The sequence below is a fragment of the Cavia porcellus genome, unplaced genomic scaffold (assembly GCF_034190915.1).
Source record: "Cavia porcellus strain 051 isolate PalLab524CR breed Dunkin Hartley unplaced genomic scaffold, mCavPor4.1 scaffold_18, whole genome shotgun sequence".
NCBI classification, from domain to species: Eukaryota; Metazoa; Chordata; class Mammalia; order Rodentia; family Caviidae; genus Cavia; species Cavia porcellus.
This window is the reverse complement of record NW_026947501.1, coordinates 49885563-49912716: the sequence shown is the minus strand read 5'-3', so window position 1 is coordinate 49912716 and position 27154 is coordinate 49885563. Positions and strand designations below refer to the sequence as shown.

At 49.8% G+C, this 27154-nt stretch overlaps 1 protein-coding gene across 1 annotated transcript in view; it reads right to left on the bottom strand.

The window, feature by feature from the left end:
- The window catches only part of Rfx8 (regulatory factor X8), a 59689-nt gene that overhangs the window by 24812 nt on the left and 7723 nt on the right, over positions 1-27154 (bottom strand). The window contains exons 5-7 of the mRNA XM_023565832.2: positions 20183-20244; positions 18653-18739; positions 249-306 (exon numbers count right to left, since the gene is read on the bottom strand). Coding sequence (XP_023421600.2) covers positions 249-306; positions 18653-18739; positions 20183-20244 — 207 coding nt within the window. The remainder of the gene's footprint in view (positions 1-248; positions 307-18652; positions 18740-20182; positions 20245-27154) is intronic.

Genomic DNA, 27154 nt, shown 5'->3' with positions numbered 1-27154 from the left:
CCCTCATGATCTGGGCTTCTTACCTCCCTCCCACAAAGTCTGTCTCTCCCTAAGGTCCTTGGAAATCCTTAGAATCCAGTTAAATGCCTTACATGCAGCTAGATGGCATGGTCCTCGAGGACAGGGACCACATCTATCCCCAAGCAGTGCTTCCTGCCCAGGTAACACCCAGCAATCAAGATCAAGTGGGGGTGCAGTTAAGTAATTAACAAACATTGTTCTGTCATAGCATAACATTCAATACTCACAGTTCTTTCTTGTTGGATGATGTTATAATCAACAGATCTTTCAAAGGCAACATCTCCACTGTGGAAGGGCAGAGAACAGAGGGGTAATGTTAGTCAGACATCTGTCTCTGGGCACAGACATGGGATTTCTTTTGCAGTGAAGTTGTTGGTTTGGGGCATGAGTTTTATTGCAAAGTCCTCCTCCACGCTCATAGCCATGAGGGGGGAGAGTGCGTGTTTGGAGTTTTTCAAAACCCATTTCTGTAACTGGGATAAGCCTGTCTTTATTTTTAAAGGTTGTTCCTTTTGGAAGCAAAGATATGATATCATCCAGAGTACCACCTGCTTCTGTGGGAAAAGAAAAATCATCAGGGAAACGAAATCTTACTACTTTCTGACTTCAGCCCTCTTTAAGTGATCAGAATCGATACTTTCCTCTGAGGCAGCGGACGCAGCCCAGCACCTTCTCAGAAGGAAGAAACTGGTGATGAACGGTGGACCAGCAGGCACCACTCACCAGGGCTTGGATTTGTGTGTTGTGGTGGAGACGTCGGCACATAACGGGGAACACATTTGGTCCTGTCCATGCGTGTGGCACGATTTCTCTTTAATGCTGGGTGTTTGAGAAACCGAGAGCCTGGAGACTCCCCTTGTACTTGTGATGCCAGGGGTGTGGAGTGTCTCCTGCCCAGCTTTCCTAGCAAGCCCGAGGACTGTGACTCAGTCGAGGCAGGTGTGACTCTGGCATCTCCATCTGTGCCAGGCACACACATGTCTCTATGTTTGATGGTGTCAGAAAGGAGGAAGGTGGTGGCTGTCACTCAGCTTCCAGAAGCAGGCGTCACTGGAAGGGAGGGGGCTGGGGACTGACTTTCTTCTCACACAGGAAGCTCTGACACCACATCTAGCCCTCCGAAAGCCCCACAGCTCTCCTCCGAAGGTCTTTGTCCATCTATTCTCTGACCCAAGTCACGGCAAGCCAGGGAGAATATTTGCCACCCACGTGATTAGTGTTTTCACCTACTTCCAAACGAGGCACACAGATTCAGAGTCTACATCCAGCCCTACTACAGAGACCCTCTTCACCTTCTAATAAAAGTTGTCATCAAAAGAGATTTGACTTCAGACCCTTGAAGCCTGGGAGGACACAGGCATGGACCCCGCCCGCAGGCAACAGCAGTGTGAGAGGGTGAAGCATCTGGAGAGGTTTCTCGGGGCCTGGCCAGGCCTTCTGCCGCCGCAGTGGGCACAGGCAGAAAGCAGGGGACCTGCTTTGGTGGCAGTGGCCAAACTCTTGAGTGAGCTCCTCCAGGAGCTGCAGGAGACCTGGCACTGATAGCACAAGGAGAATGAAGATTTAAGAAATTGGTGGAGAATGAAAGGACTTTGTGTCACAAACAACAAAGGCAAAGCACCAGATTATTATTATTTCTTGGATCTCTCCCAAGAAATGGATGAAAGTGCTTTGATTCTGGAGGTGACTTCGGATGTGCTTCTGGGGGTTCATTTGAAGGCGCAGAGCAGAGTACAGAGTGCCAAGGGAGACCACACAGCGACAGTGGCGATGAAGACCTGAGAACTGGTGTGAAGTGAGTCGGCGGAGTGGGGTGGACAGGAAAACAGCGCGGCCAGTGCTGTCCGATTGTTCATCCTCCAGCGGGAGAAAGCTCGGCTCAGAAACCGAGGCGGCTGTGAAGAAGCCGCATGCAGAGCTCCTCAGTGTCTGGGGGAAGAAACGAGTAGGAGACACAGTGCCTGAAAGGCGGAGGCTGGAACTCACAGGGGGCCAGCAGAAAAGGAGGCCGCGGAATTAGCCACAGAACTGGACCTCAGCTCGCAGAATGAAAACATCACTGCCTACTCGCAAGCTTCTCTGCAAGGAGCTTAGCTACTGGAGGAATACAGTCATTGAAGGGCCTATGTTGATTATGAATCCTTAGCAGTAATTAGTTCCAAAAATGTTTAAGGTGATTTCTTTGCTTTTTTTTTGGTCTTTTTGAGACAGGGTCTGGCTGTGCACTTTAGGCTGGCCTTGAGTTCACTTTGTCACCCAGGCTGGTCTCAAACTCACAAGGATCCTCCTGCTTCAGCCTCCCGAGTGTTAGGATTACAAGTGTGTGCCACCACATCTGGCAGGTGATTTCTTGTTAAAATCTTGTATTTAAAAAAAAGTTTTGAAGAGTCTTAGCTACTCTGACTGTCATATATTATGAACTATGCTCCATGCCTGTCACCAATTACATATATTAAAGCCCTGGTCTTTAATGTCACTATATTTAAAGATTAGATTTTTCTTTTTCTTTTTTTCTGGTACTGGAAATTGAACTCAGGAGCTGTTCTTGCCAGGTAGTTGTTTATGCTGCTGAGCTATATCTCTGCCATGGACACTAGGTTTTTAAAGAAGAATGAAAATCAAGTGAGATAGTAAAATCAAATGAGCCTTAATCCTCCTCCTCCTCTTCCCTCCTCTCCCTGTCTCTGCAACAAAGGCCATGTGAGAACCCAGAGAGAAGGACCCAGAAGCCCAGAAGGGCCTGCACCTGTGGGCACCTTGACCTTCCACACCCACGATCACAAAGATGTAAGTTCCTATCGTTGAACCCCCTTGGCTGTGGCCTTTTGTTATGAAAGCCCAACCCAGCACGTCATGACCAACAATATTTTGGCTAGGTAGGTGACAGTGATGGAGTTTCTCCGGGTAAAATTTACAAACAGCCTCTCACCCTGCACTCTGGGATATGATATCAACAAAACAACAGCAAACATAAATAAACTGAAAAGTAAGCCTAGAATGAAATAAGGCAGAAGAAAATGTCAGAAATGAAAATTCCCTGAATAAAGGGCCAAAAGAGAAGGAATTTAACAAGGAAAATATGATCGTTAGTCTAGGAGATGTCTTAAAAATCACTCATGAGGCTTCTTCAACTAAATTAGAGCAAGGCCCATCTCCCTACAGTCCTGCAGTGTTTCTCTACAGTCAACATTCTACTCCTGCTATGTTTCCTGTGGAAAATGCATGTAAACCACAGTATTAATACTTGTGACCACAGCATGAGTACACTCAGCTCTGACCATCCATTCATCCACCCAGTCACCTTCCATCCATCCATCTAGTCATCCATCCATCCACCCTTCCAATCATTCATCTATCTATCCATGACTTACGCTTCTATCCACTCATCAAGTATTTATTAGGTGTCTACCACATGTCAGGCACTGTGCTATGCCTTATGGATATATTAAAATAGACAAGGCCTCTCATTTCTGAGGTTATAGTCTACTGGGAAAGAAGCACAAAGAGAAGAATGTCGAGCAAGGCATATGGCAGCTGCAGCGTAAGTAAGGTGTGAGCGTCCCTGCCAAGTCCTTAGCTAACCCAGCAGCCCGCACGTAACACCTCAGCAGTGCATCCTTTGCAGCTAATTAAGCCAATGTGGCTGGTACTCATCATAACCAAGTCCTAGGAAAGCGCTCACTGATCTCTTGCGATGGTGACGGTGACTTTCAGTGGGGAATGATCTGAACATGCAGAAGCAGTGTTGCAGAAGTGAGAAGGCCTGGTTCAGACTCAAAGCAGTGACGAGGGGAATTTCCACCCATCACTCACCCCCCTCTCCCACCGGACCCACACAGCTTTGAGGTGATGAGTAACGTTCTCGAGTCTTCAGAAATTTTAAAAGCAACTCCCAGGTTTCTGCCACGTGGCCACCGCTGCATATGGGTTTAATTCAAGTGTCGTGGAAAGTGGGTGGCACTGGCTTTCTCATCTCTGCGAGAGAGACTGAGAGGCTGCCTGACATCTGACGCCTGCAGAAGTGCTCACTCGGGGAGCTATTACTTTGTAGTATTAACTGGGGGGATTTTATGCATTAAAAGAACAATGGTGGGAAAGAGAAAATATGTTGCCCCATAGAGAAATGGGATCATTCTAACAAAGTCCTCTTCCCCACCTGGCCAGACAAAGATGGGAACGGGAGGCCATCCCTCCCCGCAAAAGCTGGGAGGCCCTGATTCAAGGCAATGGCTTATGGCCTAGGGCTTAGGGAGGCCATATGTGGCTTCTTTCCACAGCCACCCAGTTTTGGAGCTTTTCGGAGCTGCGCATGAGTTAGACCTGGGCAGGAGGTCACAAGGCATCAAGGGCCACAGGCAAGTGAACAGGCCGTTGTGGCTGTGCTCAGTCTAGTGGCAGAAGGGATGAGAGGTGGCCCCAGTCAGTCACAGTAGCCAGAGGACCTCGTAGATAGGGATGGGCATACACTGTCGGCAGGGCTGTGCCTGAATCTGGCAGGCCAAGCTGGGCCGGGCCAGAAAGAAAGGCTGTGGTAGACCAGAACTCCACCTTCCCTGCACTGGGGCCGACCACCCAGGAGGCGGCGTGTTGGCAAGGGAATGGGAGGGGAGCGTCCCAAGTGCCAACCAGGCAGCCACATGTGTCATGTCCTCAGTGTGGGTCTGAGTCAGACCTTTGGGACATTAATCAGGCTACGACCAAAAGCACAGTCATCGCTAGACTATGGCTTGAGTAAAACCACACACAACCCCCAGAGCTGGCCTGGCCAGGAAGGAGGGCACCCAGCCCCGGGTGGGTGTCGGGGTGGGGGTGGGGTTCTTCTGTCTCCGTGCTGCTCTGGTCTTGAATTATAATGCAGAGAAAAAAGGCCAAAGCTGGTGGCACCAGTGACCCTAAGCTCAGTGGTTCCATGAAGTCATCAGTGGTTGCAGGGGCTATTCCTTCAGCTGCTGCACCCTGAAGTGGGATGCCAGGACTAAGTGCCACAGGGGGAGCCCTGTGTGGTGCTGCACCCCTATAGTCCCAGTGCTCCAGAGGCTGAGGCAGGAGGATTGTCATGAGTTGGAGACGAACCTGCGCTACTGAGTTCTAGGCTGGCTGGACTTCAAAGTGAACGCTGGGGAAAAGATCAGGTAAGCTGGGGAGAGGGAGGAGAGAGGGGACAGAGCCAACCAGGGACTGCAGAGGCTGAGTACCCCTCCACCAAAACAGAACTGGAGGCCCTGTCTAGGGCCAGCTAACTAGGAAGCCTGGCTTTTGGGGACATCACTTTGCTACCCCTGCCAGGGAAATAACAGAATCTGAGTGCTCAAGACTGTCCTGCCCAGGCTCGTATCTGGCCACCCTCGGGGACACCTTCGTTTCTTTGAGATCAGCAAACACCCTTTTGGCTCACTGCGGTGAAGACTAAGCATAACTTTAATTAGTTTTTATGAGCCATTTGGCTACAGAGGGGTCAGGTGGTACAGAGGACTGAGACGTGACTCTATGGCACACAACTCATGTTTTCTCCTCCCCTTCCTCCTTCTCCTCTTTTTCCTTCTTCTTCTTGGTTTTGAGACAGGGTCTCTCTATGCAGTCCAGGCTGACTTTGAGCTCACTTTGTAGCTCAGGCTGGTCTTAAGCCCGAAAGGATTCTCCTGCCTCAGCTTCCTGAGTGCTACAACTCATCTTTGCAAGCAAAACTTTCCCCACAAGTCTTTCAAGTGCAATGTTAACTTAATACACTTTTTTTTTTTTTGCACTTGGCTTCTCAGCCTGGCTGTGATTTGCATTCACATTCTCAGGTTTTGACATCATTTGTCCTTAATCCAGACATTCATTTACATCAGTCTGGCCTCCAAATCTGCCCTCGCAAATCACTCCAGCAGCAGGGAAACAACTTGAAGCAATTACCATGCTAAGAGGATAAAAATGTAATAAAACCCGATTCCTGTCCTGTGCTTGTCCGGGGCCAGGTCTCACAGCAGAGCCACACACCTTCCTGCCAGGGGAGGGCCCATCTGCAGGGCTTTGCCAAAGCCCACGGATTGAGGGTTTGGGTTTGGGTTAGAAGAGACGGAATTTCATGGGCATTTTAAGGTATGAAGCTAAAGTGGTAATATGTATTCGTATAAGGACAAATGTCGTGATCACAAAAGTTCATGGAATTTCAATCCTATCACTAATTCGAGTTGATAAAATATACTAAGCACTCATTGTGGCTAAGAGCTGTGCTTGGTTTACCTAACCCTCACAGCACTCTGTTAGGAAGGTAGATAAGGACAGTTACTCCTTTTTACAGACGGGGTAAAAGAAAGAGAAAATTCAGAGCTGGAGAGTACTCTGACTCCAACTTTTTCTGGGCTTTTTGAGACAGAGTCTCACTATGTAGTTCAGGCTGGCCTTTAACTCACTATATATATCTATATATAACCTAGAACTCACAGGGATCCTCCTGCCTCAGCCACTGGAGTGCTGGGATTACAGGCCTGCCCCACCTCCCTGGGCTGACTTCCTCTGTTTTTGTGTGTGTGCATGTGTGCCAGGAACTGAACTTATGACCTCAAGCTTGCCAGGCTTGTGACGCTGAGCTAAATCCCTGGCCCTCTCTGTTTTCTTAGGATTCACAGAAGTCTGATAAAAAATCAAAGGCATGGGAATGCAACTTAGTGGCAGTGCATTTACCCAAGCATTGGCAAGGTACTGGGTTCCATCCCCTGCATGGAGTGCGTGCATGCACGTGTACACACACGTACACACATACACACACACACACCTACACATCACAGATCAGAAGGAAAGCAGGACAAAAGTTCTTTGCAACTTACAATGGACAGAAACACCATTGTCTCAGAAGCTGGCCGCAGGGCACTGGGGCTTGGTCATTTTCTTCCTGCATGTCTAGCTGGCTGCAGCCCCTGGTTAACTGTGTCCTGACCCACTGGATTTTATGAATGACCTCATTGCAGAGTGATGACCGGGGGAAACACGCAAGGACAAGTCCTCCGGGCTGGCCTTCTGGAGCCCAGCTCAGCTGCTGTGGGCCAGCTCTTCCTGGCAGACAGCAGACCACAGGTCGTCCGGCCCAGAGCAGGGAGGAGGAGGGTGCTTGGGACAAATGACAGAGTTCCTGATGTGCCAAGGGGCTCAGGCGGGGTCTGCCTTCAAGCCTTTGCCAGGCCAGGGCGTCCTTTGCAGTGCACTTTCTTGCATGATCTCCCTCAGCTGCCAGACAACAACTGGGTGATGCGTGCTTTTCTGGCCTCAGCAAGTCCTAACCAGCCCCGAAAACCATAGGGTGGACAGGGCCAGATCGCGGGTGCAACTTGGGCACCTCCTGAGCACTGAGAGCTGCCCTTCACCCAGTCTTGCTGCTTGCTCCTAAACAGAAGGGACAATGACTCCAGGTGGGCAGGGCAGACCTTCAGGAGAGATCATGGGGCACCATCAGCCTGCGGGGCTGCTCCCCTACCTCCATGTCCCCAGGGCGGGGCCGGAAGGACTCCTCCACTGGCTCTGCCCATCAGCCAGCTGCAAGCCTGGCCATGAGCCACAGGCGCAGGGCCACTGTGCTGCCAGGGCAGTCCCGAGCTCAGGGCTGGCAGCAGAAGAAAGGCAGGAAGAACAAAGGCGCGGGCCCGGGAAGGCACACAAGTGAGAGGCTCTTTCCAGCCTTTCATGTGCTAAGATGCCTGGGGGAGCTTGCAAGGCCAGGGTTAATCTCCTGGGAGAAACTCCAGGCCCTGCACCCTGGGCTGCAGAAGTTACAGGAAGAATGGAGCTTCCTCTATCTGGAAAATAGGCAAAGAAGTTTTCTTTGAAACTAAGAAGTGGAGAAGATAGGTGAGCGAAGCTGAGAGGGGATAAAGCACACACGCTCACGCACGTGCACTGTGCACACGTACACGTACACTCACGGCAGCACAGCACTCATCCCTTGGCCCTGATCCAGATCCGGAGACTTCGCAGGTCAGCCTCAGAGCAGGGCCGCTCGCAGCTGCGCGGGGGTGGGGGATGCGCTCTGGGCCTCCCGGGGGTCTTTTGTGTGCAGCACACTTCTGCCCATTTCCTTTCTTTTGTAAAGTTTTACTTTTTTGAATGCATTGTGCAGCACAGAACTCTCACGTTCCGGCAGCTGGAAGGGCATTTCACGTGTCTTCCTTTCTCTTACCCTTCCCCTGCCCCTTCCCTCCCTCTCCCCTCCAAGCTTTTCATGTTTTACAAATCAAAGCTCCACTCAGGGGTCAGGGCAGATGCCCCTCTGCGGTTTCCATGGAGACTTTCCAAGGGTTCCGCTGCCCTGTCACCCCTGCAGATGGATGCCCAGGGGACTGTGGCTGTCCTGTCCCTGCTCTGGGCCAAGCTGGGCTGGATCCTAGGGCTTGGGCAGGAGGGAGGGGCGCAGTGGGTGGCCCCAGGGACCAGAAGGTGCACAATTCTGAATGGGTGGGACTCAGGAGACAGGACAGGGAAGCCACAGGGAGGAGATGGGTTGTCGTGAAGCCCTTGCAGGCTACTTAGATTTTTGCAAGCTTCTTGGGTGCTCCGTAGGGAGACAAAGCAAGTCCCCCAAAGCCAGCGCAGGTTTGTGGCCGAATTCTCTGCACAAATCTTTTTAGTTGTGTTTCAACATTTTCTCTAAGACAAGATTCAGAAGAGGGGAAATAAAGCAAAAAAGAGACGTCCTCCTGCAGGCTGAGGCCAGCACAGGGACCTAGCTTGTATAGGAAGCTCGGAGGGTGCAAGGGGCTACCCCACGACTATGGCCAGGCAAGTCTGTGTGTTTGCTTGTGTGGCACTAGGGGTGCAGCCGGAGCTTCACATGTGATGAGGATGAAGCCCTCGTCATGAGTACACACCCAGCCCACACCTCACTCTACCCCTTCCTCCAAATGAATTCCTGCCCTTCCTTTGGGCGGACATAAGTAAGATTCTCACATACGACCATTCAGGTGCTGCGCGCAGGTCCCCTTTGGCTTCTGGACACTGCAGGGTGGCCTCTCAAGGCTGTTTGCAAGCAGAGTCCACTGCACCCCTGGGGCCATGATTTCCCCCTCCTCGGTGGCTCCTCTCTCTGCGAATGACCTGCTGCAGTGTATCTGCAGCAGGCCACATGGACGGAAGGTGCAGTGTGCCCTGACGGACAGTGACCATGCCGCTGTCACCAGATGAGTGTCAAGAGCCCTTTGAAAGAAAGGAAAGACCAGAAGCCCAAGCACGAGAAGAAGGGCCCTGGAGGCTGCTGGAACCCTGAGGAATGGCGGGATACCACGTGGCAGCTGCCGTGACACCTTCTTCTAGGTGACAGGGCCGCACGTGGTTTATCATTTTAACTGTTTAACTGTGAAAAACACAAACAGGTGTACGAAATAATTCGTATGAGTTCCTTTTCTCTGCCTGTCTCCCCTTGGCAACATTTTGCAAAAACTACGGTCCAGTCACTGCTCGGTCTCCCTGGGGTGCTTGTTCTAGTTCCACTCCGGGGTTCACAGCTCTTTCTGGTCCACGATGGCCCCAGGGCATGCCCGGTCCCTTCTCCTTCGGCATTCGACCCAGCAAGCCTGCAGAGGTGAAGAGCTGGGCTGCTCAGCTCCTCCACAGGGAATCAGTCAGTGCATGGTCCACACAGTTTCCATATTCTTCCCTATTTTTTTCATCCATGGATGGTTGAATCTGAGTTTGTGGATCTGGGGATTCCAAGGGATGTCACCATGGCAACCTGGACATCAACATAGGTGCAATCCATAGATCCTAATCCAACTTCCGAGGTCTTCCTTTAGCCCATTGGTGGGTGTTTCTATGCCATCTTATCACCTGTGCAGGGCCGGGCATCCACCACCCGATACCATTACCACAAGGACCTCTTGAGTCCCTCTTTCATAATCACATCCATCTCTTGCTGCTACCCTCCCCTGTGCCCTAACCTCTGGAAACCACTAATCTGTCCCCCATTTCAAGCATTTTGTCATTCCACAATGTTTTATAAATGCAGTCATATGGTGCATCCCCTTTTGGGACTGGCATGGTTTCTCCCCGGAGATTCACGCAAGTTATGTTGTATCCATAGTCTGTTCCTCTTTACTGCTGAGTAGTATTCCACAGTGTGGCTTTACCAATTTGTTTAGCCAGTTACCTGCTGAGGGACATCTGGGCCGATCCTACGTTTTGGCTATTACACATAAGCAGCTATGCACATACATGTGTGGGTTTTTGTGTGGACAGTAGTTTTCTTTTCACTGGGGTGAATGCCCAAGAGTACAGTTGTTGGTTTAGATGAAAACTAAAATGTTTGGTTTATGAGAAACTGTCAAGCTGGGCCATTTTCCCTTCCCACAGTCACATGGGGATGACCCAGCTCCTCCACAACCTCGCCCGCATTTGTGACATCGAGAGCTTTATTCCCTTTACTCCAAGGGTGGTGGTGTACCTCGTGGTGGTTTCGGAGGGAATTTCTGTGGTGACCGACAATGCGGGTCACTCTTCCAGCCACTGGCCGGCTTCTGCTGGGAGACGCCTGGCTACGTCTTTGGCCCACTGGATCACTTGCCGCTGTATTCTGAGCATTCTGTGTATATTCTGGATACCAAGCCTTTGCCAGCAGTGTGGTTTGCAAATATTTCCATGGTGTTTGTGTCTCCAACTTGCATCCTCTTCCCACAGACTTTCCCAGAACAGAAAGACTCATTCCAATGAAGTCTGACTTAGGTTTTTTTTAGGGATCATGTATTTGGTATTAAGTTTAGGAACTGTCTGTCTATTCCTCCTCCCCAATGATTTCATCCTATTTTCTTTAAAGGTTAATACTCTTATTATTTAATTTTGATTTTTGAGATGGGATCTCGCTACGTTGACTAGGCTGATCAGCTTCTCTACTCACAGAATCCTCCTGCCACAGCTGAGCAGCTAGAATTACAAGTGTGGGCCACCATATCTGGCTTTATCCTTATATTTCAAATTTAAGTCTGTGGCCCATTTTGAGTTTTTTTTAATATGGTCCTGGGGATTAAATCCAGGACATCATGCATGCTAGGTGAGTATTCTCACCCTGAACTCCGTTCCAACCTTTGTGCTTTGTTTTGTGTCAGGGTCACCCTGTGTTGCTCAAACTCGAAAGCGTCCTGCTTCAGCCTCCCAAGTAGCTGGGATTACAGTGCGCACACTGTGCCAGCCATTCTGAGTTAATTTCTACATAAGCTGAAAGATTTAGGCAGAGGCTCAGTGTAGTTATCTACTATGCAGTGTCCATTTATTGAAAAGCTACCCTCTTTGCACAGAATTATTCTTGTATTTTTGTCAAAATCCACCGAGCTTAGCTGGGTCTATGTCTAGACACCCAACTCCGATCCACTGACTGTGTGTCCACAGCCCCGAAGCACTCTGGTCTTGGTTACTGTAGCTACACAGCCAACCTTAGTATCAGCTGGAGAATTTCGGCCAATTTTATTCTTTGTTGTGATTGTTTGAGCGATTTCCCTTTCCACATACCTTTTACAATAAGATTTTCTATGTTTAGAGAAAAATTTTATTGGTTTTTTAAAAGTGGCCTCCTTGAGAAATAATCATACTCCCTGCAATGCACCCACTTAAGAGGGGAGCCCATTTACTTATGGGGTGATCCCACTGTACGGGGAAGACACCTCTGCTGCCCGAGGTGCTGTCCTTGGAGGGGTCTCTGTGGGGCTCTGGCTAGCGTCTGGGACCTGGACGGGACTGGCTGTCCGTGCCACGGCCACACAGGACACGTGGTCTGTGCTGGACACCAGCTACCACCCCCTTTCCACAGCCTATGAATTGGGCCTGCCCTGGGCAGAGGGCGCCAGCTCCCAGGCGTGCAGAGTACTATTACATGCCAAGCTCCAGAGTTGCACGGACTCCGAAAGTGGGGGCAGGGGGTGGTGGTCTTGAGGATCCCCAGCACACAGTGGGGGTGGCGAGGGTTGCTGAAGTGACCCCAACTCTTGAGCCAGGGCCACAGCATTATTTGAGCGAAAGTGGGCAGCCGGTTCATCCGCGTGCTCATGTTCAGGATGGTTACCGACCCTTCCACTACCGTGTGACGCCCTCCTGGTCCGTTTTCCCTGGTTTACCCCTTCTTTGCTCGGGATCCTGTATTCCACATAAACGTGGCCCCTCCCCACTAGCGCCACCTTTTCTTTCTCTCACTTCCACCCTGTCTCCTTCGTGGAGCTTGAGATGGGTTTCTTGGCAACAGTGTCTACCTGAGTCATGTCTTTTTCTTCTTAAGTCTACTCCACCAATCTTCCCCGTTGGTTGGGAAGGTCTTTTTTTTTTTGGTTTTGCAGGTCTTTTTTCATAGGTCACTACTGGCACATTGACATTGAACTCTGCCGCTCTGTTGCTTTTTGGGCTTCACATTTAATCTCTGTCTCTATTTCCTTCTGTTTCTGAGAGTTACTATGAACCTACTGTAGGATGACATCGTAATTTTAGTGTTTCTTTTCTCTGTTGCTGGGAGTTGAAGCCAGGCCCACCTGCATGCCTGCCAAGGGCTCTGCCCTGAGCTCCATTCCCTAATCATTGTACTTTGGGGAGCCCTTTATCCGATCTCCACTGTGGCTGTCTGAGTGTCAGTGTTTGCGCGTGACTTCCTTCTGTGAGAGGCTGGAAATTTCTTTCCCGTGGGCTCGTTGCCTTCCCCGTGCTGACATTGTTTCCAGTGTCAGATGTTGTCATTTTTGTTTCAGTCATCAAATGCGACATACAGGACTTGTGCACAAACAGGACAGTTTCTTGCACGTTCCTGGACTTCTGCTCTTTGCATCGGTCCCCCTTCGTGGATGCTCCAGGGCTCTGTTCTCTCTGAAGGATTTCTTTTAGCCTATCTTTAAGGTGAGCCAGCTGGAGACAAATTCCTTATGGCTCCCTTCACCCAAGAAAGTCTTGTGTCTCCTTCAGTTCCAATGGATAATTTAGTGGGATACAGCTCTTCTCTCTCAGCCCTCGAAAATCACAGTGCTGTTTCCGTCTGGCCCTTAGAGGGGTTTTCATGGCAAAGTCCCTGGACTCTTTCAGAGGTCATGTGTGATCTCTCTTTGTCTTCGGTTTTTGAAAGCTTAACCCAGTGGTTAGCTGATCCTTCCCTGCTGGTGCCACTCTAGGAGCAAGGGGGCTTCCCCAGTGGCCAGGGGGACTTTGCTCCTCCTGCAGGAGAGCAGGACAGTCTCAGGCCTGAGATGCAGAGGTTTCCTGAATCAGGGTATGTTCGGTGGCTGGGTGTCCCTCGGCGTCCCTGCCTCTCTGAGTGGGAAGAAGACTGTTGCTCTGGGAAGGGAGGGGCTGGCGGCGACCTGGAGGGTGCTCTATTCTCATCCCAGGGGATAGCAGGCCAGGGACAGGGGCAGGTCAGGCCCTGGCCAGGTCCATGCCCATGCTGCACCCTGTGCAGTCCTGGCAGAGGTCAGCAGAACCTGGCTCCCTCTTTTGCTCCAGGGTCACAAAGACACTCAGGCCCAGCCCCACCCCACCATGCGGCCCTGGAAGACGGTCAGGACCTGGGAGGGAATCCATCAGAAGTCCCAGCAGGACCGGAAGGGGATGCCACAAGTGCAGCCTGCCAGGGCTCAGAAGGCTAAGCTGCCATGGGGAGGTGGGGACAGCACTCAAGCCTATGGCTCAGCCCAAACAGGAGTTGTCAGGAGTCTCAACATTGAGCCACGATCTGAGAGAGGCCAAGGGCTGTGTGAGTGCAAGCGGATGCTGGGATTCCCGGACAAGGACTCTCAAGCAGTCATTCTCAAATGCACCAGTAAGGAATTATAAATTCTCTCCAAGCAGAGGGGAAGAGAGAAAGAAAGAAAAGTTACATGAAAGAGCCAAGGGGCAATTACATAGCTAGAATCATACTCCAACGCCATGAACCATCACTCAGCGATGAATTACATCTGTAATTCCAGCACTCGAGAGGCTGAGGCAGGAGGGCTGCTATGAGCTGGAGGCCAGCCTAGGCTACGTGGTAAGATCAAGGTCAGCCTGGACTGCATAGCGAGACCCTGTCTTTAAAACAAGAGCTTACTCTGTGGCATTTTTCTGGGATTTTGCTTGTATTAATTCATTTAGTCTTCACAATAGCTCCAAGAACTAGACGCTGTGGAGATGTCTGTGTGACGGGTGGGGAGCTGAGGCAGGGAGGACAAGTGGCGTGGCCCAGGTCACACGGCTTCCTTGTGGCAGAGCCAGCCCACCCACCCAGGCCCACTCCTGCCCCTTCCTTTTCTCTGCAGTCCTGGGAAGGAACATGCGGTCTTCACTTGCAGCTGTTACTGCCTTGCTGGGAGGAGTAGAGTATTTCAGTAACAAATCCAAAGGCCCATCTTCACCGGGGCTGCTGCAAGAAACTCCTACCTGGTCTCTCTGTCCCCACCACCTCATCTTCCAGCTGGGGGGTCTTCTCCCACTCCCTCACTTGTCCACCAAGCTCCACCCTACACTGTCACACTGTTCTCTACACTCATTCCTGCCCCTGGACCTTTGTACCTGCTCTTTGCCTTGCCTGCCTGAAACACCACCTCTAGCTCTTTCCTTGCTGGAGAACTTTATTCACATTTACTCTCAAATGACATTGCTGGAAGGGAGCCCTCTCCACCCCGCCCTCCTCTTCTCTTGGAATCCCATCTTGCTCCAGTTTTTACAGTCTTTATGATACCTACAGCTCAGCCAGAGGAGAGGCCTTGTTATCCTGCGCACTGCTGGCCACAGTAGCTGGAGCAGGCCTGGTTTACCCCAGTGGGGACACAATCAGATGCACAGACAAAGACGTGAACAGAGGATGAGTTCTGGCTTCTGGAACCTGACAGCCATCCAGACAGACATTTTTATTTGGAAACCTTAAAGTGGCATTTGTGTCACAGGTCTTCACAGAAGAGCTATTTAATAAAACAGACCACATTTCCACCAGGATAGCTCAAAGACAGTGTGCCTTGTTCCACAGCTTTGCTTTCTAAAATGTAAGTGTAGTATTTCTTGAACTGTGGTGTTGGTAAGAAACTTACTCTTAGGCCAGGAATGGTGGCTCATGCCTATGATCCCAGCACTCCAGAGGCCGAGGCAGGAGGATTGCTGTGAGTTCAAGGCCAGCCTGGGCTACATAGTGAGAGCTGTCTCAATAAAACAAAATAAAACAAAACAAAAAAGAAGCTTACTCTTAAATCTTCATGCTTTTAAAAAAATCTCTTGTTTGTCCAGCATTTTAAAGTTCACTGATTACTAAATATTTGTCGAACATGGAGTGGGTAACAGTGCTTGCAGGGCACCTGTCTCAGGAAACAAATTAGTGTCAATTATTTTATGTGTGTGTGCCATGGACTGGGAGTGAACTCAGAGGTGCTCCACCACTGAGCTCTTTTATTTTTCCTTTTTGAGACAGGTTCTCACTAGGTTCTTCAGGCTAGACTTGCAGCCCTCCTGTCTCAGCCTCCCCAATAGCTGGAATTATAGTTGTGCACTACCGTGCCTGACTTCAATTTGTGATTTTTAACTGACAAATTTTTTTTGAATTATATTGGTCCTGATTTCCAGCTGAGTCATGTTTTGCCCAAGGAGTCCACCAAATGCATACACAGTCACTCTCGTTCTTGTCTTGGCCGCCTGCAGTGCCTTCCTGCTCCCCGAGGGCAATGCCTGTTCCTGTTTGCCCTTGAAGACCAGCTCTAGCTCCATCTCTGTGACATCTGAGACAATCCAGAGCCCTGGGGCACCCTTGGGACACTCTGCAGAGTGCGCTGGTTAGTGTCTGTTGATTGACTGGCTTCCAGGTGCTCTGGGGTAAACAAAGGCCGAAGGACCTCAGCTGAGCCTTCAGGACAGTACAGTGGGGCAGGGGATGGGGGACACAAGGCCTCTTTCATGCTAAGAAATCTACCGTAACTGAAAGGGAGCTTTCATTGCAGCTGCTCGCTTCCTGAACTTCTCTGTTTCGGTGGATGTAATCTTTTCCTCCGTGACTAAGCTATGAATAAGAGAGGGAAGAGGAAGAGGTGGTTTGAAGTAGAACACCATGACTTGATTCGAGGTTGCATCTGAGGTTTTGAGGGGACAGGCGTGGCTGAGTCACCTCTGTTCCCTTCCATGGATGCTGACTCAGTCAGCTTCCCCGTCCTGAGGCCTCCCTGACCCTCCTCTGTTGTGGCCTGGAGCTCTTTTGGGTGTTGGAAGGAGCCTGGGCCCATCCCCCCTCTCTTCTGATCTGTCCTTTAAACCCCGATTTCCAGTTCCCAATTCTTCACCAGTCACTCTGACGGGGACACCCCTTCACGTGTCCTTTCAATTAAGTGATTTGCAAACAGAAAAAATTCACGTTTCACAGTTCTGGAGGTCAGGAAGTCCACGATGGAAGCTCCAGCCAATTCAGTGCCTGGTGCAGGTGCTCTCTCTGTTTCTAAGTGGCACCTTGTTGCTAGATCTTCCATGGCAGAAAGTGGAAGGGCAAAAGGACAAAGGCTGTGAGTCCACATGTAGAGGAGATGGAAGGCACAGGCAGCTCCAGGAAGCCTCTGTGTTTGGGGAGGCTTCAGTGATGATTCTACCCGCTTTTCCAAGGAAGCCTCTGCAGGGCTTATGAGAACCCTGTCCCAGCCTGGAGGTCTTGGACCTCTGAATTTTCCTCTAGGTTTGTGCTTGGCCATAGCTCCACACACTTCTATGCAGGAAGACATCCAGGTGTTCACAGTTCTTCTTCTCTTCTCTTCCTACCTGAGCCTGGGTGTCCTCTTGCCTCTCTCATCTTTTCTGCTTAGAACTCTGATGTGTCCTTCGGCTGAAAACTTCACTCACCCATAGGCCTTTCACAGTTCCTTGCCCTGAATGCAGGCTGTCCCTCCTGGGGGCTCAGAACACTTCTGACACTTCCGTCACATTCGGCGTCAGACTGAATGCATAGTTAGCTCCTCACCTCAGCCATCTGTGTGTGGCCATCCTGGAGACTTCTGAGGACCTCAGGCAAAGGGTAACCATAGAGTCTGCTATAATTTATTGCCCAACTCAATTCAAGAGAAAGGGGGGGCACTCCTAATGATTATGCTGGGCTAAAAGTGGAACTGAAGTGTCCTTGCTGACCTGGACAGTCAGTCGTCTACTGATGCCAAATGAGGCCCAGGGCTGGTTTGTGAGTTCAGCAGCAGTGCTGGGTGGAAGGGCAGGTGGTGAACAAGAAGGGGAAGCGGAGGAAGGAGACCCGTTTGGGGCAGGTTTTGTTGGGATGGTTTCACTTGAGAAAGGCCTTGAGAGACACCAGGAAGGGACAGAAGGAGTGACCTGGGGAGGATGGGTGGCAGGAGCTGAGGGACAGCCATTGTGGAAATGTTCAGGAAACAGAATTTGGCTATAATTCTGGTTTAAATTGGCAGGGGAAAGGTCCACATGGCTGGGAAACAGCAGGAAGGCACCAAGCTGCCCACCTCAGCCTGGCAGGGTAACTGCGAGCTGGAAGGACACCCGTGCGTGCAGGAGCAGGCAGGCGCAGAGCACGGGCAGAAGTTTAGGAAGACTGACCAGAGGCTGGGTCATGGCAGCAGCTGAGGACGGGGGCCATCGCGGAGCCACAGAACCACAGTCGCCTTGGTATCCACAGAGCTGGCTCTAGGACCCACGGGCACCAAAACCCACAGGCGTGCAGTGCCTTGTACCAAACGGCGTAGGTCACACACTTCCTCCCTGCACCTGAGATCAACTCTAGACGACTCAGAATACTTCACACAATGTACGAGCCCCGAGCATAGTTGTTCCACTGTGTTACTCAGGGAATCATGGCCACGAGAGGGCTGCATATTTAGCACAGATGCCACCCTTGAAGGACACAGCACATGATGGGAGTTTAGGTGAATCCTGTGGGGCCCTCTGTGTGGAGGGTCACCTATAACCTCAGTCTAGGGTGACAAGGGCTCGAAAGAAAGACCAGTGACCTAATAGCATAAGCCAAGGGAACAGGAAAGAGAGAATGAACAGGCTTTTATGACCCAGGAGAGTTGGGGTGGCTGTGGTACGCTGTATAGACTCTCTCTGTTGGTGCCACAGATTGAAATAAGGAAGCCAGGCGCTGAGGAAACTTGGGAGGAGCTGCTAAGTTTAGATGCCCACAACTGAGTTCAAGGCTTTTGTGGTTCTGCAAACGGAAACGTCCAGTAAACCGCCAGAGATGAGTTGCTAGGAGGTGGGCGGGGTCAGAGTCAGTGAAGGCCAATTTAAGAGGGAGGTGATGGGTGAGAGAGCCCAGCAGGAGGGAGAGCAGATCTTTGGAAATGCTGCTCTCCCATGTCAGGGACAGCAAAGTCACTGGAGAGGGCGGAGGGGGAAGGTGGAGAGGGGAGGGCCCGAGTCCTGAGGGTAAAAGGAAGCTTCCAGAAAGAGGCAGCCAATTATGTCAAATTATGCAGAAAGGCAGAGAAGAGAGAAGTCTCAGCAAAAATGGCTTTGGCCATGAGGGTGATAACCCAGGGGAAGAGTGCCCATGGAAATGAAAACAGAAGGGGTTTCTCTGGCCAATAACATGGTCTGAGATTGACAAAGTTCTGTTGACCAGAGGTGTCTTGATGTGCCGCGTGTCCCCACCCTGAGGAGGACCGAAGGGCGGAACAGCTGAGATGCTGCCGGTTCTGGCCCTTCTGTCCTCGGCCGAGGAGCCGAGGCGGACACCCACCTGAGGCTTCTCTTCTCACCCAGGAGGCAGCAATACTGAGAGTAGAAGAAAGAACTCTTCTTGATGTAGATCCCGTCATAATGATACCTGAGAACAAAGTCGGCTTTAAAATCACGTCTCCCACAGAGCGAGTGGCAGATGAAGGCCCCAGAGTCCATCTCTGGACTTCACCTCTGATTCCATTCATTCAGAAAAGCTAACCAGTCCTGGGCTGAGCCGGCTCGGTTAGTGGACCAGCAAGTTCCTATCACAGACAATCAGGGGCTTGCAAGAGTTCGGGTGAGGAGGTTTAACTGGGTAAAGGCGGGAAAGCCATTCCCATCTGGTGGAAACTGAACTGTGAAGTTTGAATGCGGACCTTTCCTTCCGGGGTGGTGGTGGGGAGTGATAGGAGGAGGGCTGGTCGGGGAGGGGACACAGCTCATCTGAGGTCCCTGGGTTAAGTTATTAAGTGCACCTGCCACCTTCCCACTTGCGGTGGGTTCAGAGGAAGCAGCCGGTGGCAGCACCGCTGTGCTGCAGGCTCATTTAGGTGCCTGAGCTATGCTTCCCTGTGGCCCAAGTGCCTAAGCACCGCTCTCTCCTGCTGAGACAGCTCTGCCACTGTCTCCTCCTGCTTCGCGGCTGGCAGAGGAGGGGGAAGAAGCGACCTTTCTAACTTGGCTTCCAACCCTTTTCTCACCTCCATTAACCAATGGGCAAGTGACTGTAATGGCTGTGTGACAGTGGCGGTAACAATGCCCCTGCTAATGTGAGAATTTCCTTTCTGAGATTCTGATTAAGGAGGTGGGCCTCACTCCGGGCTCCGGAGGACTCCGACTTAGTTCCGTTGGTGTCGGTCCTGGGGAAACCTGCACACCTGTGTTGATGGCAGCACAGCTCACAGGTGCTGCTTGCGGACAGGTGACAGACAGTGCGTGGTGCACTCTGCACTATTTTATTTTTACAATGTAGTATTATTCAGCCATTAAAAATCATGCAGTTTTGTCATTTGCAAGAAAATGGATAAAACTGGAGATCACTGTGTTGAGTGAAGTAAGTCAGATTCAGGAAGACAAATACTGCATATTTTCCCTGATATGTGGACCAAAAAGACGACTCGGAAGTAGAGGGCTATTATTAGATGGAAGAAGGGAAGGAGGGCAGGTGGATGTGATCAAGACGTATTTCACACATCGAAACCTAGTATTTTGTGATTCACAGGCACTAATAATAAAAGGAAAACATTTCAAAATTCTGCAAAGAAACAAGAAATTTTAGTTCAAAGGAAATTAAGAGCATTCATTATTTCATGGGGATAACTACCCAAATATTTCCATAGACATTTACTTGTCTAAAGATTTAAAGTGTGGACACAGAAATAACACATGTACACAGTGACTTTTGCCTTCTGTTCTCTGTCGCCTGAGTGCTTCCAGACACAGGCTTTAATCTGAGCTACGGGCATTTGGTCAGAGCTGTGCCTTAGAGTTTGCAGTTCCCGGAACCCTTGTGTTCACCATCGCAAAGGAGATGAAGATGTGACCTTACCTGGCGCTGCCTCTGGTCCCCAGCCTGCGGGTGCCGAGATCAGGGAAGGCCAGGTGCACGAGCTGTGGACAGAAGCCAGAGTTAGGGCAGGGATCCGGACCAACACCCTATTTACTCTTAGAATATTCCAGATCACTTTCTCTTTTCCAATTATAAAGAAAATAAATATAAGTGAGATTTTGGGGGTGGGGAACCAAACCAAATAGATTTGGAAAAAAGAACGCAGTGTTCAGAGAAAAGTGTTTAAATCCCGGTGCTGAGAAAGGAGGCCTCCTCCTTTTTGGTGGGAATGTGAACTGGTACACCCCTGTAGAAGCCAGTGTGAAGAGTCCTCAGAAAACAATAACTGGAATTTCCACTGGACCCAGCTATTTCCTTTCTGGGCATCTTCCCCAAAGAATTAAAGGTATCATGTCACAGGGACTACACATATCCACGTATATAGGAGTGCAGCTCATAACCACAGCTCACGAATGCTTCTCTTTGCAAATAATTTGGTTTCCAAATGAAAGTGTTTGGCAAAATATCGCTCCTGTTTGCAAACTCCATGTTGGGTGACAAACACAACTGTGGCCATGTTCTTCACACAAACATAGATGCAGACATCCTTCCCCAAATCCTGAAAGTAGTTAAGTTTGTAAACCAAGGTACCTCTGTATATGTCTATTTGTATGCAGTGGAGCATTTCTCTGCCAGAAACAAGGAAGACTGAGGAATTCATAGGCAGATAGACGCTTCTTGAGATAATAATGGTAAGTGAAATGAACCAGACACGCAAGCTTAAATATTGCATAATTTCTCTATCCAAGAAATCCAAAGTTCAAATCAATGAAAGAGTAAAGTAAAGGATGATAGCTGACAGGGAGACAGATCTTTTGCAAAAACGATCCAAGAGAAGAAGGCAGGGAGTGGGCAAGGGAGGGGAAAGGGATGCAGAAAGACTGAAGAGATGGGCTGTGTGCAAGTGCCAGCTCCCCATGAGCGATGTAACCAGTAAGTGCTGCAAACATGTACCAATAACAATAAAACCTAAACATCCCAGTGCCAGGCTGGGGCACGGCTTGGTGGTGGAGCCTGCACTCAGCAGGCAGGAGGCCCTGGTTCTGTCCCCAGCACCAAACTGAAGCACACACACTTCAGTGTCATTTGTCCCAGTTGTTTTTCTTTTCTTTAATTTTAAAGAGAATAAAAGAAAGCAATAAAATGGAACCAAACAAAACAGGGAGAAAAATACTGGGTTTCAAAAACAAGACAGAAGGAAATCCTTGCAGTTGCTGTATTGCATACTGTTATCCCCTCAATGGATGCCGAGACCACCGGCTCTAGGCCTGCGAAGTCAGTCAAACACTACCAGCATGAAGTAGTTCTTTTGCCTCAGCAGCTGTCTTCTCCGCCTGTGTTCCTACGGATCCGCTGGTTGCCTACGGGGTGGGGGAGGGGCCCTTCTTGTCTCCCAGCCTGGGCACCGGCTGGCGCACAGGAGCGGGTTGGCTTCTTGGTTCTCCCTCTGGCCCATGGCTGCCTCCCGGCTGTTGATCAAAGCTGCACGATGTGCGTGAGTTCTGTGAGGTCACCAGCACCCCACAGTTAGCACAGCTGATGTTTTGTATGCTACTCCCCCACCCACTGCACCATCTCACCATGGCCATCTCCTCTGGTTATTAAAATTCCCTGGAAATGGGGGGTGGTTGATAGCCACCCTATAGGCTATCCTGTGAGGTGCTACAAGTGCACCACTTCCCCCTTTTTGTGATGGGGGAATGATTTTGACTTTCTGTTATTCATTTCTTTACCTAACTTTCTGTTTCAAGCTTCTGTTGGTGAATGCTTGGAAACTAAGCACCCTGGTTACTTCTGATTCACCAATCTGCAGCTTGGTGCAGGGGATAGCTATTCTGCTTGTGATCCCTTAAAATCTTTTCTAGTTCGCTTATTGGAGGAAGCCAAGGCGAGTGTGGCCTACGGGCAGGCCTGTGAGCACAGGGCACCCCGGGGGTGGTGGAACTGCCAGAGGGACCAGAAGCTTTCCCTGCTGGAGCTGCCCCAAAATCACCTCTGCCCCTGGCCTGTGCAGCCATGCTGTGCACTTCCTCTTGGTTTTCCAAAATCTTCTTCCATTTGTACTGGCTCCAAAAAGTAGGATTTAACGGACTCTTTGGTCAGAGTCTTCCTGCCGGAAGACAATATAAGCCTGGGCACAGTGCAACCCTGCAGCCATGTGTGCAAATCAAGGGGCTCTTCAGGTGGAGGAGGGGGGTACAAGATGTACAGAAGAAAAATAAATAGCAAAGGCCAGAGCTAAAGTCAGCCAATGGAGACTAAAGTCAGTAAATGGAGAATGAAAAATCAATAAATCATCTTAAGAAAATCACTCCACATCTTCCTGTCTAGTTACAAAATAAAACCAAGATATGAACAGGAGGTGCCTAAGGAAATTATTGGATGGCTGGGGATTTAGTTCTATGGCTCAAGCCCCTCCCTGAAAAATGGAAGGTCACGAGTTCAATCCCTAGTACAAAAACCAACAAGCAAATGAACATTGGAACTCATGCCATGGGTTCAGATATGACATCCTGGGAAATGATGTGGTATTTTGAAAGGAGATGCAGAAATAAACTTCAGGCTTTCCTGGCAACATAAAAATCTGTACATTAGATCACATAACCCTAGCCTAAGATTATCCTATAATTTTATTCATGATCAGGTATGTTACAGTTAATATGGAAAAAAAAAACCCTGAGATAATTACTTGCAAAAATATAATGAAGTTTATAGAAAGTCATGGTAGAGCTTACTAATCAATAAGAAAAAGACAAATTCAGGTTGAACATGTCTAATCTGAAAATTCAGATTCCAAAATGTCTGAAATCTGAAACATTTTAAGCACTGATAAGATGCCATGAGCAGAAAATTTCCCACAATAAAATTTTGTTTCAAGCACAAAATTAAACTGTTGGGCAAAATTACCTTCAAGTTATGTGCATTAATTGCATATGAAACAGAAGTGAATTTCAAACTTAGATTTAGGCCTCACCTTTCCCCAAGATATCTTATTATATCCTTGCAAGTATTCCAAAATCTGAAACATTTCTAGTTCCAAGTAGAAAATAGTCTGGTGATAATCTGTGTACACATGAGATATCCACGACCAAACCTTGTGCAAAAGTACAGTACTTAACTTCTCTAGTCACCCAATAAGTGCAGACAGAAACAGCTGAATATTGTGTTTACCTAATAAATTTTTCTTGAATAGGGATACATGGGTTTGAGCAAGAATACCATGAATTATCATCAGAGTGGTGAGCTGGTTATAATTGCTTACAATTTGATGTGGGGAGCAAAGTGGCAGGTTTTTTAGTTACTTTCTCCATGCTGAGATACAATAGCTGACACTCACAACTTAAAGTAGGAAAGGTTCATTTTAGCTCACAGTTTGTAAAGATTTCAGTGTAGTTTCAGATAGCTCCAAGGCAGGGTGGCAGGCAGGGGAGACTTGCTCATGGCATGGTGGACAGGAAGCAGAGAGATCAAGGGAGGAGGAGAGAGGCAGACTCTCCCAGGCCACGCCCCCGGTGACCATCTCCTCCAATCAGGCTTCACTTCCCATCATCACATTCAGCTATAAATTCACTAGGGGCTGCATCCACCAATGAGTGTCACATCCTGTGATCCAATCACTCCCCAAAGCCCCATCTATGAGCATACTCAGTTTTAGGGGGACCTCAAATACAAACCATAACTGAGACTCTATCCTAGGGAAACAGCCAAGCAATGAGAGAGGTTCATGTTGCCTAGCCAGAGAAAAATTACAAACAACCTGCATCTCCAGAAACTAATATGGTTAAATAAATTATGGTACAGTTCAAAAAACTTTTCCCGCCATTATACAACATGCATTTGAAAATGTTTTAATATGAAAATGTAATGGCATTTTGAGAAAAAAACAGGCATGCTAATAGTAAAAGTATTTCTTGACTGTGAGAATGGTTTTACTTTCTTTGTATGCAGCTTTTCATTCATTGCTCCTTAGACGGTTATGAAGTAGGCATTATTTATTAACATTAGTGCTATTAATATCCTCACAGATGACAGCTGTAGGACAATATGGTTAAAGAACTCACTCGGGGTCATAACCTACAAAGTGAGTCTCAGCTTGGTGCGTGAAAGGTTGCATTGTCTGTCTTTCCATCCCTGTACCTATCTCTGCCTACCTTTACCTCTGTGTGTCTCTGTGACTATCTCTGTAAATATCTTTTTATCTTCATGTCTATCTGTGTGTCTCTAATTATCTCTGTGACTATATCTCTGTATCTATCTGTAGCTATCTACTTCTATATGTATTTATCTTCTCATCTCTAATCTGTGTCTACCATCCATCTCTATATTTATATAGGACTCTCTCTCTCTCTCTCTCTCTCTTTCTCTCTCTCTCTCTCAGTGCTGATCAGGAAACAGCACTGCCAGATGAAAACAGTTAAAGAAGAGTTTACCAAGGGTGTCTTTATGACTGGTATAGCGAGGAGATAGAGAAGCGACAAGAGCTCTCTCAGTACCCAATGCCTACGGAGGAGACAAAAGTCAAAAGGGGAAGGAGAAAGTCCCCAGAGGGGGTGTTCACTCTGTTATCTGCCTGCCCATCTGCCTGTCATGCTCCCCCACACCCACTGCTCCATCCACCCGTCTTCCTGTCGATCCATCCACGCAGCCAGTGACTGTGTGATAGGCTGACGCGTCCAGCTGCGTCCTGGAGCTCTCAGCCAGCTCTCATCCTAAGCCTCTGAATGTCCTCTGGGCTGTGCACCCTGGCGAGTGGAGGAGGCAACAGTGCAAGGCACTTCCTGCTGTGAGCGCATCCTCTCCCTGGGCAGCGCTGCAGGAAAGGCTGAGCTCCCAGCACCTCAGTCTCACGGGGGTGGGGGGGGGGGGTGAGAAGGGTGGGGGGTGTTTCTGGTCGCTGGAGAGCTCTCTGTAGGGCCCTTTGGTTGTGTCTGGCCATGGCCTGGACTTCTGGGGGGGGGGGCAGCAAGGGGAGGGCTGGCTGAGCAGAGCTACCGTTTGGGCTCAGACCCATAGTCAGGAAGGCTGAGGTGAGCGGGATCCTGCCTGGGAGATAAAGAGCTGGCTCTCTGGGATGGACCCTAAGCACCAGGTGGGCGGCTGATCTCAGCTCAGGGCTCAGGAACGAGCATGGAGGTAGGTTTGTAAGTGTGACACAGGGACATGGAATTACCCCAGGCTCCTGTGCTCACCCAGGAAGGAGCGGGGTAGGGCACAGCCATGCAAAGGGATGCAAGGAGTGGAGGTGACCAGCCTGCAGCCCCTGCCCTGGCTGCTGCTGCTCTCACGTGTGCACGAGCATACACAAGAGCCACATGCACACAGCTGCAGCCTTGCACTTCAGGGTGATCTCCAGTGTTTATTTCCTTCTTTTAATGTCCTGTTCTTTAATTTCCACGTTTCCTACCAAGAGGATGTACTCCTTCCTAATCAGAAAAACAAGAGTAAATGTTATTTCAACAGAGGAAGTCCACCTTCCAGAAGCGTCCTGGCCCATGGGCAACATCGCCTGCCCCAGGAAGGGGCGTCACAGTGTCACCCATCACCGGCCACAGCTGCCAGAAAGCACCAGCTGCGTTCCCACATATGCAGAGGAGCCTGGCACCCACCCAAGCAGGCTCTCGGGGGAGGAGGCGGGAAGCCAGGACTGGGGGTGTTGTTGTCTCCCTGGTAAACATGCCCGGGACCCCATCCTCTTCCGCTTCCTCTCCTGTTAGTCACAGTCCGCAGCAGCACTGAGGACCTGCTCCAGGAGGCTGGCCCAGGCCCAGAGGGCTCTCCGACCCACACCCCAAGTATAAATACATAAAGACCAAAATAAAAGACATGTGACGGGAAACAGGGAGCTGGGGCTTTTGCAAAAGGAAAGCGAACCAAGAGATGAGGGAGAGGAAGGGTAGGGAGGGGAGATGAGAGAGAGAGAGATGAGGGAGGGGAGGGAGGGAAAGGGAGGCGGGCTGGAGCTGTGCTGGGTCCACACATCAACTCCCCGCCACCAGAGTGAGCATCACACACTGCGAGTGTGTGCTCCCAGAAGTGAAGATTTAAAAGTAACCCAAGTACACCGGTTGTTTGAAATGAAAAAGAAAGAAAGAAAGAAAAACAAATGCAAAATAAATGCAAGGGGACGAGTCTCTGCACTAGTCTCCTTGAATTTTTCCCTTTTCCTCCTTGTATTCCCCCCACCCTGCACTCTGGAATGACTTTGTGGAAGGCCCCCTTTGGCTGTTTTTTAGGGGCAGAGGTTGAACCTAGGGTCTACATGCACTAAACACATGTCCTGCTGTCACCCCTGACCCCAAGGCCTTAAAACAAGGTGGAAAAGAGTTTTTGAAATCTTAGAAAATGCAGCAGGGACCACACAGAGTCATAACATGTCCAGGCAGATGGGGGACAGCCTGGGAGGCCTTGCTGAGGATGAGGTTTACTGGTACTCTGAGAGATGAATCGGTAGCACAGTGGGGCCTCCCAGCTTGAGGAAAGTCTTCCTGAGGGTCACCCAGCAGACCCAAGTGACCAAGAGACCCGCTTATACCATGGGAGCTGCATGGGTGACAACCCTACAGATCAAGCAGCAGCATGAGCTACCAAGGACAAAGGCACAGCCACTTCTGCGTTCAGAATAGCCGCACAGTGTGAACAGACTGCCAACACTAACGTTCTGGTCTGTGCATGGAGTATGTTCACACGTAACATGTCTGCATGTAGTATGTCACAGTTCGCAGAGCAGTTTCCGGGAAGCCCCGCTTAATTTATCTTTATGTGAAAAAAAAATACGTGCCTTAGTTTTGTGGACAGCAGGCGGAATCAAAGCCACTGAGAGGAGAAGGAGGAACAAAGGGAAGAGAAAAGGGAAGGGCCCCGCTCCCTGATGACCCCAAGGCCCTGAGTCTTGGGGAAGGAAGGGGAGGCCGA